General features: G+C 44.4%; 1 protein-coding gene across 1 annotated transcript in view; it reads left to right on the plus strand.

Moving 5' to 3' along the window:
• The first annotated feature begins 3,225 nt into the window (after window positions 1–3,225).
• The window catches only part of brip1 (BRCA1 interacting helicase 1), a 44,855-nt gene continuing 30,488 nt past the window's right edge, over window positions 3,226–17,592 (plus strand). Inside the window, exons 1-6 of the mRNA XM_085370615.1 lie at window positions 3,226–3,274; window positions 3,604–3,702; window positions 4,473–4,584; window positions 6,768–6,962; window positions 11,891–12,033; window positions 12,184–12,321. Of these exons, the coding sequence (XP_085226741.1) occupies window positions 3,610–3,702; window positions 4,473–4,584; window positions 6,768–6,962; window positions 11,891–12,033; window positions 12,184–12,321 (681 nt within the window). The 5' untranslated portion in view covers window positions 3,226–3,274; window positions 3,604–3,609. The remainder of the gene's footprint in view (window positions 3,275–3,603; window positions 3,703–4,472; window positions 4,585–6,767; window positions 6,963–11,890; window positions 12,034–12,183; window positions 12,322–17,592) is intronic.

Here is a 17,592-nt window from a genome sequence, read left to right on the forward strand (position 1 = left end):
AAGATCGAGGCCGTTTGCTTTTTGAAGTTTGCAAAGACTGCTAAATTTTGCCAGTGGTAGTTCACTCTTTGCAACATAGTAGCTGTTCTAAACAGATTTTTCAGGTTTATTTTTAGTATGTTATTTGCAATTGGTGTTTGTTCTGGGAAAGATATTGCAGACTGAGCAATAATGCATTTCTTGCATTTCTCATGGGTTCTAATGGGGGGCTTTCTTAAAATGACTGGTCCCAGTAACAAAGGCGCTTGTCGACTCAGAAATCGAGAGAAAACCAACAACACACCCGGCAGAACATTATGTTATTTACACGGGTGCACATAAGTGGTCTGCATGTGCGCATTCGCTGTCAAAATAAAAGACGCGCACCAGATAAGAAGTTGCAACGCGCGTTTGCATCCATATAAAAAGCACTGTTGTTGTCTGCTAGAGTGGGATTTTCACGGCACATTCCACACCACATCTCTGTGCGTTCATCATTTGTTTGAAGCCAGCTCACCTCCTGCAACCACTTTTCCGAGAATACATGCTTCTTTTGTGGTTCGGACTCCTTCTGACATTTGTTTGGAGGTGGAGGAAAACCAAAGTAATTGCTTAAAGGAGCTTCTTCGACATCTTTAAGAGTTTTAAACAAATGTCTGTCCTCCTCCAGAAAATCTTATGTACGCAAACACGCGTTGCAACTTCATATCTTGTGCGTGGTTTTTTTGGGGTTTTTTGACAGCGAATGCGCACCTGCGGACCACTTATGTGCAGCCCTGGTTATTTAGCTCGTCATATTGCAGCCACAGAAATTATTTTGTCCATGAAACCATAAAGCTGCACTTTCTTTTTGCCTTATAGTCTGATTTGTCATAACTTCTCCGTTTTGTGGTAAGCTTTTCTTTGGCTGTCACTTCTTCACCCTGACCTGTCTTATTTGGCTCAGCAGAACTAAAATATATATCCTGCTGCTTTTACACACGCACTCACATAATGCTCAGCGATTCTCTGCACGATCAACCTCTCACATGTTTAAGCTGCGGGAGATTTCACTTGTCATGTTTGCATAGTAAGCTAACGATTGATAAGACGATGTCAGAGGAATTGGTGCACAAATTATCATCACTCACCAATCAGTGCTGTCGCTCTCTATACACAGTTCACGCGATTGCAAAGTGAAAGCAAAAAACAAGTGCAAATTCAAACGCAATTACAATATGTCACATATTGACAGTGGCTCACCGATGCCAATGACATAATTACCCAGCTACATTTCCGAAAGAATGCAAAAGCATTGACATATATTTTTCCTTCCTACAATAGCCCGACGGGCAGGGCAGAGATAGATTTTGGTAGCCCGACTGGAAAAATCGCTAGCCCCGGGACGTCGGGCTAGCGATTTTGCGAGCCCTGTATCTGATTGAGGAATCACTCATCTTTGGAAAAGAGAGTTTATTACAGAGAAATGTCTCTTTCCAAAATAAAAGCAATACTATCCGCTTCTTCTGGGCTATATTCTCAGCAGCATATTGTAGCGGGTCAGGGCTGTTCGGGGTTCTGTTTGTACAGTTATGTTTTGTTTATGTTGCCATAGTGACGGGTGACGCCCTCTCGCTGCAACGGTGTGTCCTTCCAGGGTCAGAGGGCGCCCTGTGTGTTGTTGTAGCTAGCGGCAGTGTTCTTCTGCAGATGTCAATAAACGGCTGTGCTCCCTGGCTAGCTCACGGGAAGCAAGACCAAACGATACCTCCGTCTCCTCCTTGTCTGAGCTCGCCACAATATTAAACATATCAGGTCCCCATAAGGAGAATCCTGTGCTAACAGCTGTCTAAATGACTCGGGTAAAGTTTGTAGCATGCATGCTTGTTGTTTTTGTCTGCTTCCACTTGTCTTTGCACTAGGATGATGTCGGCGTAAATGTGCAGTCATATTCGTTGTGTTCCCACTAGTGCTGTCAGCGTTAATCTCGTTGAAATGACGTTAACGCCACAACACGGCAAATCTCCGTTAATGAGCTACCCCTGCGTGGGGCTAGACGGCCAACACGTTAACGAGCTAACTGTGCTAACACACTAGTTCCCACCCATGTAATTGAGCATTGCGTGGCACATCCAACATACTGTTTTACTTTAGTCCATGACGCGCTTACCTTTAGGGTCATACGTCACATGAAAACCAAAATAATTCCAAACGCCAGATCTGAATGAGGGTGGGGGAGGGTCAATTTGCGATGTTGCAAGGAGAGCTTAACTTCTGTCTTGCTAGCTTGCCCTGCGCTCTTCCTTCTGACTATGCTGTCTGTGTTGAGCACTCAGTGGATCTGCGCTCGACAGTGCAGCCTAGGCGGAGTAGTCGAACGCAGATTCACTGAGCGCTCAACACAGACAGCATCGTCAGAAGGAAAGTTGATAAAATAAATTACAAATGTTGTATTGTTCGATACATATGCGTACCGAACCGAAAGCACTGTATCGAACGGTTCAATATCGATACGAATATCGTTGCACCCCTAATTTATACCTATATTTATTAATGGGGCCCTGATGCTACTTTGTAAGAAAAAAAACTCTTAAAAACATGGAAACATTATCGAGTGAAATATTAGCCAACTTTATTCTATTCAATCAAAATGACAACAATAAATATTAAGTTGTGACTGCTGCTGGTTAGCATGCAATGTTTAAAAAAATAATAAATAAAATAAGTATGGTAAAAGAAATGTGGTAATGAAAGCTTAAATATGTCAAGAAGCTATCACTGATTATTGAATATTATATAATAGTTAGATATACATAGATTTAACTACATGTACTCCACTCTGGTATACAAGTTATTGCAGATCAATGCATTTATTGATCACTACTGAAATGCAGCACCGTCGGCCTCCTTTCACTTTTTCCAATTGCCCGCTAAACTTCCGGGAATAACAACGTGACTCTCCAGTCAACGGCGCTAATGTTTACTGACGTAATTTCCGGCGTTTTGTAGCCACATAAGTTGCAGTCACTGGTCAGCGCTAACTATTCATAATAAAAGCGTAAAATAGCGGGATGAATTTACATTATTGTACACACTATTGCACACGTATTTTTAACGTTGCCTAACTTCTGAGAATTGTATAAGTTAACATGTCAAAAGAATATAGAGCAAATGGGAATTTAACGTACAACATGTTTCGTGATCTTTTCCAATACCAGTTTTATTTTGAAAGCTTTCGCGTGAAGTTTTAATGTGCAATGTAGCCGACTTCCTGTCCGGATCCTTAGCGTGATTTGTGAGAGCGGGAAGAATCACAGTAAGTAAAGAAGATGTAAACAGCTGTATATTTTGCTGTTTTGTTTACAAATATGCAAATATATGTCTTTAGTGACAGGCGTGACCAGTGTAACCATGGGATACTCTAGTAGTACAGTAATGGTGCAGCTCGTAGTATTAGCTCTTGCTTGGTATTCGAGAAAAAACGTTCAAGCTAACGCATCACTTTCTCCAGCTTTACCTATCTGGGTGACGTCTTCAGACAGAAGAAATAGTGTAACTACTGCAGGCTACTTCGTAGTGCGTTAGTTGTATGTTACTGTACCTTACACACCTAACTCGTGTTACTCTGAACTTTTGTCGGGACAGGCGAGCATGACTTCATCACCAGTGGAGTACACCATTGGAGGGGTGAAGATCCACTTCCCCTGCAAGGCTTACCCGTCCCAGCTGGCTATGATGAATTTAGTGAGTCGCATCCATCTGTGCTTGCTTGTGCAGTGACAGAGGCTGTGCCAGGCTACACGTGTCTTTCTTTCAATGTCTCTGGTCATGAAAAAACTCAAAACCACACTTAATGCTGATTAAATGACGCTCACCTCCTGATGCACTGCTTCACTACATTATTAAAATATTTTACCAAAAAAAACAACAGTCTGCTGTGATCTGACTCACTACTAGTACCGTTCATTATACATTATTATTTAGTAATGTGTTTTTTTTCTTGATTTTTTTTTTTTAAGTTTGGATATCAAAACAATTTTTACAGGAAAACCACTTTATTATAAGCTAAATACACAACATGCAATCATAGCATAGTTTCTACTACGATCCTGCAAACCTCGCTGTTCCTTTGTCTGACTTATGCATGTATTTGCATTTTGAAAATGTAAGTTTGGGTCTTCTCCCTAAGTTCTTCATAAAGTTTAGTATGGTTGCACAGTCACATGTACCCTTTGCACAAAGCAAACAGACTGCTACACCTGCAAGCTTAATAACATGTTTCCCTTGAGATAGGCGAAGGGAGGTTTTCACCCATCCTAGACATACTCCTGTACAGTCCTCCAAGATCCTAATCTCACATTCACATTAGCTCGCAGGGAACGTGATAACTGGTTAAAACAAAAAAACCACCCTGAACATAATGTGGAGCATAAACCGTGGCTGTAGTGGACATTTCATTGTTTTTCACTTCAGCGTTGTATGTTTTAACTTAGCTCTTCTCTGTTGTTTTGTAGATTGTACGAGGTTTGAACACAGGGCAGTACTGTTTACTAGAGTCTCCAACTGGAAGTGGAAAGAGCTTGGCGTTGCTTTGTTCAGCCCTGGGTTGGCAGCATGCACAGTTTGGTAAGCCTGGTATGACTGAGTGCATGTACATGTAAAATTCAAGTTGGATGATATACTTGCACTTTATCTATACAATGAAATCTGCTTTTTCTGTCACATTTAAACTGCTCCAGTGGATACTCATAAAACTGTTTAGCTTAGCGTATGGACGAAGACTCCCTGTGAGTCTAAAACCAGGTCTTAAAGTTTTTCTGCTCTTAACTCTTTATGGTGCCAGAGCCGCTCATAGCTCTGGCTGTGAGTATAGAAGCCCCACCGATTTGGTGTTTATACAGTGGGGCAAAAAAGTATTTAGTCAGCCACCGATTGTGCAAGTTCCCCCACCTAAAATGATGACAGAGGTCAGTAATTTGCACCAGAGGTACACTTCAACTGTGAGAGACAGAATGTGAAAGAAAAATCCATGAATCCACATGGTAGGATTTGTAAAGAATTTATTCGTAAATCAGGGTGGAAAATAAGTATTTGGTCACCTCAAACAAGGAAAATCTCTGGCTCTCACAGACCTGTAACGTCTTCTGTAAGAAGCTTTTCTGTCCCCCACTCGTTACCTGTATGAATGGCACCTGTTTGAACTCATCATCTGTATAAAAGACACCTGTCCACAGCCTCAAACAGTCAGACTCCAAACTCCGCCATGGCCAACACCAAAGAGCTTTCGAAGGACACCAGGAAAAGTATTGTAGACCTGCACCAGACTGGGAAGAGTGAATCTACAATAGGCAAGCAGCTTGATGTGAAAAAATCAACTGTGGGAGCAATCATCAGAAAATGGAAGACATACAAGACCACTGATAATCTCCCTCGATCTGGGGCTCCACGCAAGATCTCATCCCGTGGGGTCAAAATGATGATGAGAACGGTGAGCAAAGATCCCAGAACCACACGGGGGGACCTGGCGAATGACCTGCAGAGAGCTGGGACCAAAGTAACAAAGGTCACCATCAGTAACACACTACAACGGCAGGGAATCAAATCCCGCAGTGCCAGACGTGTTCCGCTGCTGAAGCCAGTGCATGTCCAGGCCCGTCTGAAGTTTGCCAGAGAGCACATGGATGATACAGCAGAGGATTGGGAGAATGTCATGTGGTCAGATGAAACCAAAGTAGAACTTTTTGGTATAAACTCAACTCGTCGTGTTTGGAGGAAGAAGAATACTGAGTTGCATCCCAAGAACACCATACCTACTGTGAAGCATGGGGGTGGAAACATCATGCTATGGGGCTGTTTTTCTGCCAAGGGGACAGGACGACTGATCCGTGTTAAGGACAGAATGAATGGGGCCATGTATCGTGAGATTTTGAGCCAAAACCTCCTTCCATCAGTGAGAACTTTGAAGATGAAACGAGGCTGGGTTCTTCCAACATGACAATGATCCAAAACACACCGCCCGGGCAACAAAGGAGTGGCTCCATAAGAAGCATTTGAAAGTCCTGGAGTGGCCTAGCCAGTCTCCAGACCTCAACCCCATAGAAAATCTGTGGCGGGAGTTGAAAGTCCGTGTTGCTCGGCGACAGCCCCAAAACATCACTGCTCTCGAGAAGATCTGCATGGAGGAATGGGCCAAAATACCAGCTACTGTGTGTGCAAACCTGGTAAAGACCTATAGTAAACGTTTGACCTCTGTTATTGCCAACAAAGGTTATGTTACAAAGTACTGAGTTGTATTTTTGTTATTGACCAAATACTTATTTTCCACCCTGATTTACGAATAAATTCTTTACAAATCCTACCATGTGGATTCATGGATTTTTTTTTCACATTCTGTCTCTCACAGTTGAAGTGTACCTCTGGTGCAAATTACTGACCTCTGTCATCATTTTAAGTGGGGGAACTTGCACAATCGGTGGCTGACTAAATACTTTTTTGCCCCACTGTACCTCTTGTTTATGATTGGCAGCCTATTAAAACAATATTAGATTAAAGGTAATGATGAGGGAGCTAAAATGACTTATTTCAAACAATGGATTAAGATCAGTACGGATTATTTTAAATTATGATTCATGTGATAAAAATATTGAGCAAAATGGGTAAATTAAGACTTTAGTTTAACCACTGACTCATTTCTTTTGTTCTTACTGTTTTCTTGTAAGTATAATTTCATTTTTTCTTATACACAAAAAACTAATAGCCACTCAGGGTCAATGTTACTGACAGTTCTCTGTTTCTCTATCGGATTATAGCCAAACTGCAGGAAGGAGGAAGCACCGGTCCAGACAAGAGCCACAAGTCTGACTCCCCCACGTCTTGCAAGTGTGGGTGTCACAGCAAATCCAGCAGGAACAAGGCAACAGCAGCAGACAAACATGCTGTTGTGGACCTCACTGTGTCACCCTCTAAAGACACGGCTCAGCCGTCGACTTCAGCACAAGAACCCAGTAAGTAGACCTGGGTTTTAGTTGTGAAACATACAGTACCTGAACCTGTACTCCTGTTGTTACAATGGTACCTGCAGCCACTAGTCACTCGATAAACTCGTAGTTAGCTGTTGATCACCTGCAGTTTTATGTTACACAGTGCAGCGTTTGGTTTTTGTCCTTAAAAACGTTGCAGAACCCGGTCAGTGCTCTGTGTATGGCTTATTTGTGTCAGCACAGATACGGTTCACAGTTTTACTGGTGTTTATGTCCACTGCCACTATCTTTGATTGTTAAATTGGGGCTGGTTGGGCTGCTCTGACTTAAAGTCCGTCTTTAAGGGGCATTCGAGTAGAAATTCAGACGAGCAAATCTGAAATTCTGGCATTAGTAATGTTATTTCTGTGGGCAGAATAATTAAATAGGAGGGAGAGTGGGTATGTCTCTCCTTGCACGGACTATCCAATCAATCACAACAGTTCCAAGGATGACTGATATTTGAACATGTCCTTAATTAAATCACCCTTTCACTTACTGCCATTTAGGGCTGGGTGTCGCCACTGATTTCTAGGATCGATTCGGTTCGATCCACGATTTGATTTGATTTGAATCGGGAAAATTTTGCCTCAGACAGTCAGAAATATTATAATTCTGAGCATTTATCAGCACATCTCTATATTTTTATATCTATAAAAAGACAGCTGACACTTGTGAGACGTCATCAGAGGTGTGAGCATCACAGCAGATGCCTTTGTGTCAAAGTAACTGAGGATAAAACACAGAAGTGCAAAGTTATTTTATTACGACTTTCTTGTTGGAAGTCAGTTAAATTAAAAAAAGAAAAACTGGCCGACAGCGCTGTACATAACGGTAGACTGGTGCGTAACAAGCAAGCGAATAATGCAGAAAACAGAGATTTTTAGATGGGAAACTGTTCTCGAAGTACACAGAGAGACAGAGAGCTCTGCAGGAAGTGCGATTTTCACCGTGGTGGAAGCAAAACAGGAAAAGTCAGGGGGATGGTTGGAGAGACAAAACCTGCCACTCAGAATCTAACGCAAAAAAAGACGTAAACGCAATCAGACGCATCAGAATCTGTGAGCTGTCGGCTTTCAGCCCCGACGGCACGTCCAGTTGTGACTGCTGCTGGTTAGCATGCAATGTTTAAAAAAATAATAAATAAAATAAGTATGGTAAAAGAAATGTGGTAATGAAAGCTTAATGTGATGCTTCAAGATAGCGCCGAGTATGGCAGCCTCGTCGCGAGCTCCCCCAAGCAACGGCTTTCTTCTGTGTTTAATTTTACTTTTCCTTCATTTTTTCGCGAGCAGCACTTGTCTCCTTGTGTACGACCGACAAACCTTACTGGACATAAAAGACGGTCTTTCTTATAACTTTCCGGAGTTCAAGTTTTGCAACACGGACGCTCCGTTTGCAGACCCCCCATTCATCTCACCTGAGACGCCTTTGTTCTCTGGCCCTGGAGGCCGCAAACGCCGACGCAGAGGGAGAAGATCTGGCGTTCTGGTTCGACTGAGACGGCGCACTTACAGACCACCGTTACCCAGTTTATTACTGGCTAATATGCAGTCTCTGGAGAACAAGCTGTGCGAGCTTCGGGCACGGATCTCATTCCAGCGAGAGATGCGGGACTGCTGCGTGATCTGCCTCACAGAAACCTGGCTATCGGACAAAGTACCGGACTCCGCAATACAACTGCCGGGGTTCTCTGTGCACCGCGCGGACAGGTCACAGGATCTTACTGGGAAAAGCAGAGGCGGTGGTGTATGTTTCATGATCAACAACAGCTGGTGTGATTATGTGAACGTGCACCCGGTCAAATCCTTCTGCTCACCGGACCTGGAGTACCTGATGATTAAGTGCCGGCCATTCTGGCTACCGAGGGAATTTACAGCAGTGATTATTACGGCTGTTTACATTCCCCCACAAGCCGACACTGACCGTGCACTCAGGGAACTGTACAGCGCGATCAGCAGCGAGGAAACCGCACACCCAGAGGCAGCGTTTATCACAGCCGGAGACTTTAATAAGGGAAACCTGAAGAAAGTCTCACCAAAACTCCATCAACACATCCTTTTCAACACACGTGGAAACCGGCTACTCGACCACTGTTACACCTCTTTCCGGGATGCGTACAAAGCCCTCCCCCGCGCCCCATTCGGCCAATCAGATCACTGCTCCATCCTGCTCCTGCCCGCCTACAGGCAGAAGCTGAAACAGGAAGCTCCAACCCGGAGGGCGGTGCACTGTTGGACGGACCAATCGGAGTCTGCGCTGCGGGACTGTTTTGATCACGCGGACTGGGAAATGTTTCACGTGGCCGCCAGAGACATTGATGAATACACAGACTCAGTCTGTGGATTTATCAGGAAATGCGTGGAAGATGTCGTCCCATCCAGAACAGTCAAATCCTTCCCAAATCAAAAACCCTGGATTAACGGAGATGTTCGCGCGGCACGGAGCACCGCCTTTGCCTCCGCGAACACATCGGACTACAAACACGCACATTACCAACTCCGGAAGACGATCAAAGCAGCCAAACGTGAGTACAGGGACAGGGTGGAACAACAGTTTGACAACCCTCGGAGTATGTGGCAGGGACTAAACACGATCACAGACTTTAGAGGGAAAACCAGCACACCGCAGACCACGGCCTCTCTGTGTGAGGATCTAAACATATTCTACGCTAGATTCGACACAGCGAACACCATGAGACCGGACAGTGTGCGCACCGCGGATGACGTCAGTGCGCACACTGTGTCTGAGGAGGATGTGCGGAAGTGCTTCAGGAAGGTGAACGCACGCAAAGCTACTGGTCCGGACGGGATTCCCGGCCGCGTCCTCAGGTCATGCGCGGCTCAGCTGGCTGGAGTGTTCACGCACATCTTCAACCTTTCCCTCTCTCTGTCTGTAGTCCCAGCCTGCTTCAAAATGGCCACCATCGTCCCTGTACCCAAATCCTCCACCATCTCCTCATTGAACGACTGGCGACCTGTAGCCCTGACCCCCATCGTAAGCAAATGCTTCGAGAAGCTGGTCAGGGACTTCATCTGCTCTGCACTACCCGACTCACTGGACCCTCTACAGTTTGCATACCGCCACAACAGGTCCACTGATGATGCCATAGCCCTGACACTACACACTGCCCTGTCACACCTGGAGAAGAGAGACACGTATGTGAGGATGCTGTTTGTAGATTACAGCTCAGCATTCAATACCATCGTTCCCTCGAAGCTGGACAGGAAACTGCAGGATCTAGGACTGAGCAGCTCCCTCTGCAGCTGGATCCTTAGCTTCCTGTCTGACAGACGCCAGGTGGTCAGACTGGGCAGCATCACCTCATCCCCCATCACACTGAACACTGGTGCTCCACAGGGGTGTGTACTGAGCCCTCTCCTGTACTCACTCTACACCTACGACTGCACAGCCACTAACAGCTCCAACATCATTGTGAAGTTTGCGGACGACACTACAGTGGTGGGTCTTATCACCAACGGTGATGAGACGGCTTACAGGGAGGAGGTCAGCGCCCTGACCCACTGGTGTCAAGACAACCATCTCACCCTCAACGTCGCAAAGACAAAGGAGTTGATAGTGGACTTCCGGAGGTGCAGAGAAGTACACACCCCCATCACCATCAACGGCGCTGCTGTGGAGAGAGTGAGCAGCTTCCGGTTCCTTGGTGTACATCTGGCTGAGGATCTTACGTGGTCAGTACACACAAACAAAACAGTGAAGAAGGCGCAGCAGCGCCTCTTCTTTCTCAGGAGACTGAAAAGATTCGGCATGAGCCCCCGCATCCTCAGGACCTTCTATCGCTGTGCCATTGAGAGCATCCTCACTGGATGCATCACCACCTGGTATGGCAACAGCACCGCCTACAACTGCAAAGCTCTCCAGCGAGTAGTGCGGTGCTCTGAACGGATAATTGGAGGTGAGCTTCCCTCCCTCCAAGACATCTACAGGAAGCGCTGCCTGAGGAAAGCGGGGAGGATCATCAAGGACTCCAGTCACCCCAGCCATAAACTGTTCAGACTGCTTCCATCAGGAAGGAGGTTCTGCAGCATCCGGTCCCGTACCAGCAGACTGAGAGACAGCTTCTTCCACCAGGCCATCAGACTGCTGAACACGTCATAGACACCTCAGCTTCACTACTGGAACTTCAACATTATGCACTCCACACTGTATATAAATGCCACTTGTTTTGCACATATTCAACTCTGTATATTTTATATATTTTATTATTATTATTATTATTATTATTTTATTTTATTTTTTTACTATTTAATTTGTAAAAATGTGTGTATACACACACACACACACACACACACACACACACACACACACACACACACACACACGTAGGAAAACATTTAGTATACACATCCAGAAATGCATACACTATTATATATTGTACATATATTTATTAGTTTCAGGTTGGCCATTCTTGTATTTTGCTCGTTTGTGTTGTTGTGTTTGCACATCTCTGTTGCTTGTGGGGCTCGCACACAAGAATTTCACTCGCATGTGCTGTGCCAGTGTGCCTGCACATGTGATGTGACAATAAAAAGTGATTTGATTTGATTTGATTTGATATAGTCAGTCGACCCTGTGTATCCTCATTAGCTCGGTTATAAAGTAATACGTTCTTTAGAATCCTTTTGGTGGACTTAAAGGAAATTCACACATTTTTAACCAGGAGATTGGCGTCCGAATTACATCAATTTAATTTAGTTAAATTATTTAAGCTCTTAAAAACCAACACCAGTGTTTTGGAGCAACAGGTGCCTCCCAACAACGGCACAGTTGTTAAAGGACTCATCACAGAGGCTTGTGACACTTAAAGCATTTCATTAAACCAGTGTAGAAGATTATCTTACTAACTGTATATAAAACATCCATTTGCATGTGTTGTTTCTGTGTTTTAGTGCTTCTCCCAGAAGAAGAAGGAAGAAAACAGTCTCTAGCCTCTCGACTGTCAGAGAAGTTCCAGGCATCTCTCAGCTCCGACTGTGTGAAAGATGATGACTTCCAGCAAGACAGGAAACGCATCCGCACTGCAGAGAACACGGTAGGCACCGATGCCTGTTGTTCACTAACACCAGATTTACTCTGCGTTACATTTAAACAGTGATCGTATGCAGCATTAGCAGCTTCTGTGCTGGTTTCATTAGAATAAGAAATGCACAGATCAGTAAAGTTTCCTGTGTTTGCTTCTCAGAGCCGTAAAAGGCAGCGACTGAAGAAGGGAGTCGTGTTCACAGACGATGAGCCGGAGCTGGAAAACCAGCCAGCGGGACCTCAGAGTTGGAATGCCGAGACGAAACACCAAGCTCCCGGTTGTTCCTCTACTTCCTGCGTGAGTACGATCCAGACAGGCTCACAGGTCCTCTCCTCACTAATAGCTGAAGTAGTTAAAGTTCATAACACTGAACACCACTTTAGGAGGAATTTCAGAGATCAGCTCCCATTTCAACCACATTAAAATATTAAACAGTTATCATCAATGGTAACCTGACCAGCACACGGGTTAACGTTAGCTGTTTAACTATTAGCAATTACCCGATAGCCACATTAGCCATCTGTTATTATTAACATAGCCGCTAGTCAGGTAAAAGATTAATAATTATTGCAAACTGCACGACTGGCAGATGGAATATTGAGCTGTGACAGAGCGGATCACGGACACGTGGAGAAGCAGAGGGTTGCTGGCTGTGCAGAGCAGCAGGGGAAGTGAAGCTGATCAGAGTTCAGAGTGTGGAGAACCAATCAGAGCAAAAGCAGAGCTGCAGACTGAGGCGCAGCAGTGGGACAGGTGGATGTAGACAGCATGACAAACTCTAATTTTTCTGCTTTTACATTCATTTATTAAAGTGTGTTTCCTGTTTTGTTGTAGCCACCTGTGAGGTCATTTTTACAATGCAGCCTGTGATCGCTGCAGTCTGTCAGTGAGCGCTCTGCTTATTATAGCTTCTTTATTTATAATACCGGTCTTCATCCAAATGTCATGAATGCTCTTCTTTTGAATTCTACAGTAACTTAAACAGTAATTAACTTCACCATGTGTAATGAAATGATTTAAACAATTTGTAAATCAATAAACCCCCCAAGCTTGATCTCAAATACCTATTTTGTTAAATCCAATATTAGTTGTTTGAGTTTAGAAAATCTGTTGAAAATTAACAGGTTAACAAGTCAGGATATGACTTCTTCAGCTTTTGTTGTTCCAGGATGGGGTCACGATCTTCCCCGTGGTTTTCTTCTGTTTGAAATTCCCGTATCGTGACAACCGTACCAGAGCCTGATAGTTGAGATGTTCTGTTGCAGAGGCTTTGTGAAAATGCTGTGTGTGAGACAGATCCAGCCTGTGTGCTGGCTCACTGAGACATCGTTACACTGGTGTTAGTTGTGCTTTAAAGGTTTGCTACACGGTGCCACGGGCTGACCCTCTTATGGTGGATTTTCTCGCTTCGATCATATTAGAGGTTTTCAGATAATCAGCATCACCACTGGGTGGCGGTATACTCCACCAGATTGATAGAGACTGTGGTCAGAGGCTCGAACTTGTTTCGGCCTAACTGAAAATGTAACAGCGTGTGCGCTGTACTTTTCACTGCTGTTTTCATGTCTTTCACCATAAAATGTGTTTTTATTTCAAATGGCTTTAAAAGAATTGAAATCATGAGGAAGGATATGAGTGCCATCAACTTTTTGTGTCACAAAAAAAAGGAATTTGAACATAATAAATGTCTAATGTGGATAAACATGGGACCATCCTGTTTTCAAAGACACAAAGTTAGTAATCAGCAGTCAGCCCTACAAAATGACTCTAACATAATTAATTAATGAAAGAAAATCTGTCAGTATTATGGAATGTAATATATAGATAGTATCACAAATAACCTGTTGAACTTGTCTGAACAGTGTTGCAGCAGTGCAGTTATCAGAAAAGCTGAGTAAGGAATCCATGCACATACAAGACTACGCTGATCCTTTTATGTAACGTTTTATAACAGAGACTAAAATGGGCCAAACACTTGTAATATCTATACAATACTACTGAAACATTACAAAACAACAAAGTAATGGCAAAAAAGTCACGAGTCAAATTCATCAGAAATCTGGTTGTATTTATCTTTTCTGTTAACATGAAAATGAAAGTGCGTGGCGCCGAGTCTGAATCGAATGACTTCACAAAATTAGAATTTACAGCGTTATCATAGGTGGGTTGTTGACGTGATCCTAGTGATTGTTATGGTGACACCCCTCTAGGAAACAGTAGTATTTAGCATCATGTAGTATTATTTCTTTGGTCTATTAAGGATAAACAGACTGAATAATTAATATTACAGGCCGTCATTGTTGGTTTACCTTCATGTTGTTGAGTCTGTAAAAGTCTGCAGTTTTACAATATGAGGGAAATCAGTGCTGTCATGTCAGACGGCCAACGTTCAGTTCAAACTGCTGGAAAGGGAAACAACCTGTTCAAACAGAAGTTGAACAACTAGCAACACCATCACTCCTGTGTCATATTTGTTGGTATATATTTTGGGGAGTTTTACTGTATGTGAAGTCATATTAGTAAAAAATGTAACAAGCTACTGTGTTGCAAAAGATGCAAAAAAACCAAACAGTTTTGAGACGATTATTAAAATAGTAGCTGATTCATTTACTTTGATTAATAAGCTGACTGCTTCTTTTAGCTGCTTCTACTGAGAATATTCAAAATGTGTTGAATTTTTTGAAGAATAAGATAGAACAAGTTTCTCCATGCAGAGCATTTCTTATGAGTCAGCAGTTCTGACGTCTCCTGCAAATGAGAAGTTTTACTCGCTGTCCTGTGTGAAGCAGAACCAGTCACAGCATGTTCTCAAAGGTCTCACGGCACCGTTAGTGATCAGTAGATCTCCTCCATGCCTGCTGGCAGGGCTGTGGCTCCCCACACCTACTGTTAGATCGTTACATGTTACCTTTGGAGCACAAGCGCACAGGTGTTCACAGACACACTATATTGCCTGTCTGCTGCCTCTATACTTATGCTCATCTTGCTTATTGCTGCGGTTCTCCTACCGTCTTCTTCTCTTTTTTTGTTTGTTTTCTTCTTCTTTTTTGCAGCAGTGGATTTTTCCCGTCTTTTCTCTCTGTCCCTCTTCCCCTCTGTTTTTCTTTCCCTCTCCTCTTCTTGCCCTTCTTTTGTCTACATCTTTCCCATCCCTCGGTCATAACTGTTCAGATTGTAATAACTTCAAAGTAAAAAATAAATAAATAATAAAGATGAATCAGGTGGACCAGTCTGGCAAAGCCATAATGATCCACTTGGGAAAACAAATCCGTTGGGCATTTTTCTTGGCCTTCAGACAATAATTGTGAACGGGACGGGCAAAAACAAAAGTGATCAATAGTGGATATCTGGAGGTTCTCTCTGGACAGACTACCAAGTTGCTCCTAATGATTGAGGCGTGCTTGGCTTTAGGATGCTGCAGCACAGCTTGCAGAGGTGGTTACACTCTCACAACTTCATCGTAACCTGCCGCAGGTGTGTGGCTGGGATCAGATGGTGGGAGGTGGAAAAAGAGGAGGAGGGAAAGTGAAGATGAAGAAGTGCGTCCTTCTCTGGTTTCCCTGCAGCTACGTGACCCGGGCTCTTTTGTCCTGTGAGCGCTGACGGACGGCCTGAATGGGGCCCTTTGAAGCAAGCTCCAGTTTTAATTAAGAGGGTTTGCCTCGCCTGGGCTGCTGATCTGTGAAAGCCACGGGGATAAATATTGAATGGGGTTCACCTGCTGGTTACTGCGCCCGAGGGATAAACAGGTGCTTTGGAGGGCAGGTATTTGCCAGGGCCCCTACCTGCACGCTGTGGCCATATCGGGAGGCGGGGGTGTTGGGTGTCATGTCTTCAGAGTTATTTGCTATTGAAGACCACCCTTACTGGAATGAATTCCAGGCCTCTCGAAAGCTGTGGAATGAGGAGCAAATTGGCGTCCAGCGAGAGGCGCCAGTGATACCTCAGTGATCAACTGCCTGCAGCCCCTGTGTGCCCTCCGACTGGCCCCCCGGAGTGTGAGATTTCCATCTCTCAGGTGTTGGCAGGGAGCAGAGCAACAGTAGCCTACCTGTGAATATTCGGAGGTGTTCGGTAACTCTGCTGACCTCTGTTCTGTCAGTTCCAGAGCTCTCGCTGCTGTGTGCGCTTACACCTGGCAGAGTAGGTGTGCCCTGCAGGCTTAGTGTAGCAAAGCAGCTGAAAGTACCTCTGTGCCATGCAGTGGACCTGTAAATGCAATGTTAGTAAGAGCATTGATGAGCATGAGGGTATTCCCGCAGGTAGCTGCACACTCAGAGTAACACCAACGGAGCTGCTCCAGGTTCAGAAGAGAACCATGTTCAGGACTATGCTGTTGTTGCTGAGCAGGGTTGTGCCCCTCTTGGCCTTTTTGCCAGTTATCTGCATTCCTTTCTAGGGGGTGTCTGCTCTGGGCTGTGGGGCCAGGCTCGAAGCCTTGTTGTCCTGGCATCTCAGGAGGCAGCCGCGTAAAAGGATACTCTTGTGTCAGCTGTTTCCTGCTGCAGCTTTTCACAAGGGCCTCTATTCATCAGCCAGCCCTTCTGCACTGCTCCAGCCCACCCCTCCTCCCCCCACCTGCCAATGAATAAGTAATTATTGGCCATCTTGGGGCAGGATATTTGGATGGCTCTATTTAACGTGGCAGCAGCAGGTAAGGTGATCGGGCCCGGGGCCCAGACTGTGGAGCGTAACTGTTTCAGCAGAGAAAGGTAACTCGAACTGGTGTTGGGGCCCCGCAGCACCTCTGTTTATTTTTCACATGGGCTCAGGGCTCGTTATCCCTCTTAACTCTGAGAGGCGGCTCTCTCAGGGCTTTCTTTGGCCTGCACTCCAACACACATTGTAATATTTGATGGGCAAACACGTTAGGAAAATCTGAGCCACCGGGTAACTGGAGCCGCTCGTCTGTCGTCAGAAGTGCTACCTCCTCATCCTCGTGATAAGCTGCAACGCATGACATCACATACCAGTCATTCTTACGTGGATCCTTCATATAATTTGCACAGAACTCTGACTTAAACACGTTAGCCCTCATTTATTTTGTGCTAACGGAAAGTATGATATCATGTAGTGGATAAGGTGTCTGTATCAGCGATGACCTTTTGGTCTTATACTGTTAGCTGGTTAACAATTTAAAGGCTGTCATGTCAGTAAAGATCTCTGCTGCCCTTAAACAGCTTTCTTCATTAACACAGTGTGAAATCAGTGAACGCGGAGCTTTTCATCCTCTGTTAATTCTGAATTGAAGGGATAAAATACTCTTCCCCTGGACTGCAGGCTCTGCTCCTCTTTGTTTTTTCTCATGTACTATGTGTATTATTAGAATAGTGGCTGCTCACATCAAACACAGCATGTTTGAGAAAAGCTTCAGACTGCCCTGCACGCTGCTGTTCTAACCTTGTTTGTGAACTACAGCAAAAAAGAAGACAAGTTTAAAAGACTAAGGGTGAATGGAAGGAGCACCCAGGCTTAGTATAAGATAAATAGGGTTTATTATGATGCTGGAAAAAAAATGCAAAGCTACTCTAGTAGGGCCCAGGAAATGACCACGGAGATGGAAATGAG

This window comes from Diplotaxodon limnothrissa, linkage group LG14, assembly GCF_057381915.1.
Source record: "Diplotaxodon limnothrissa isolate DT_005_m linkage group LG14, D_limnothrissa_male_GT1.1, whole genome shotgun sequence".
In the NCBI taxonomy this organism is placed as follows: Eukaryota; Metazoa; Chordata; class Actinopteri; order Cichliformes; family Cichlidae; genus Diplotaxodon; species Diplotaxodon limnothrissa.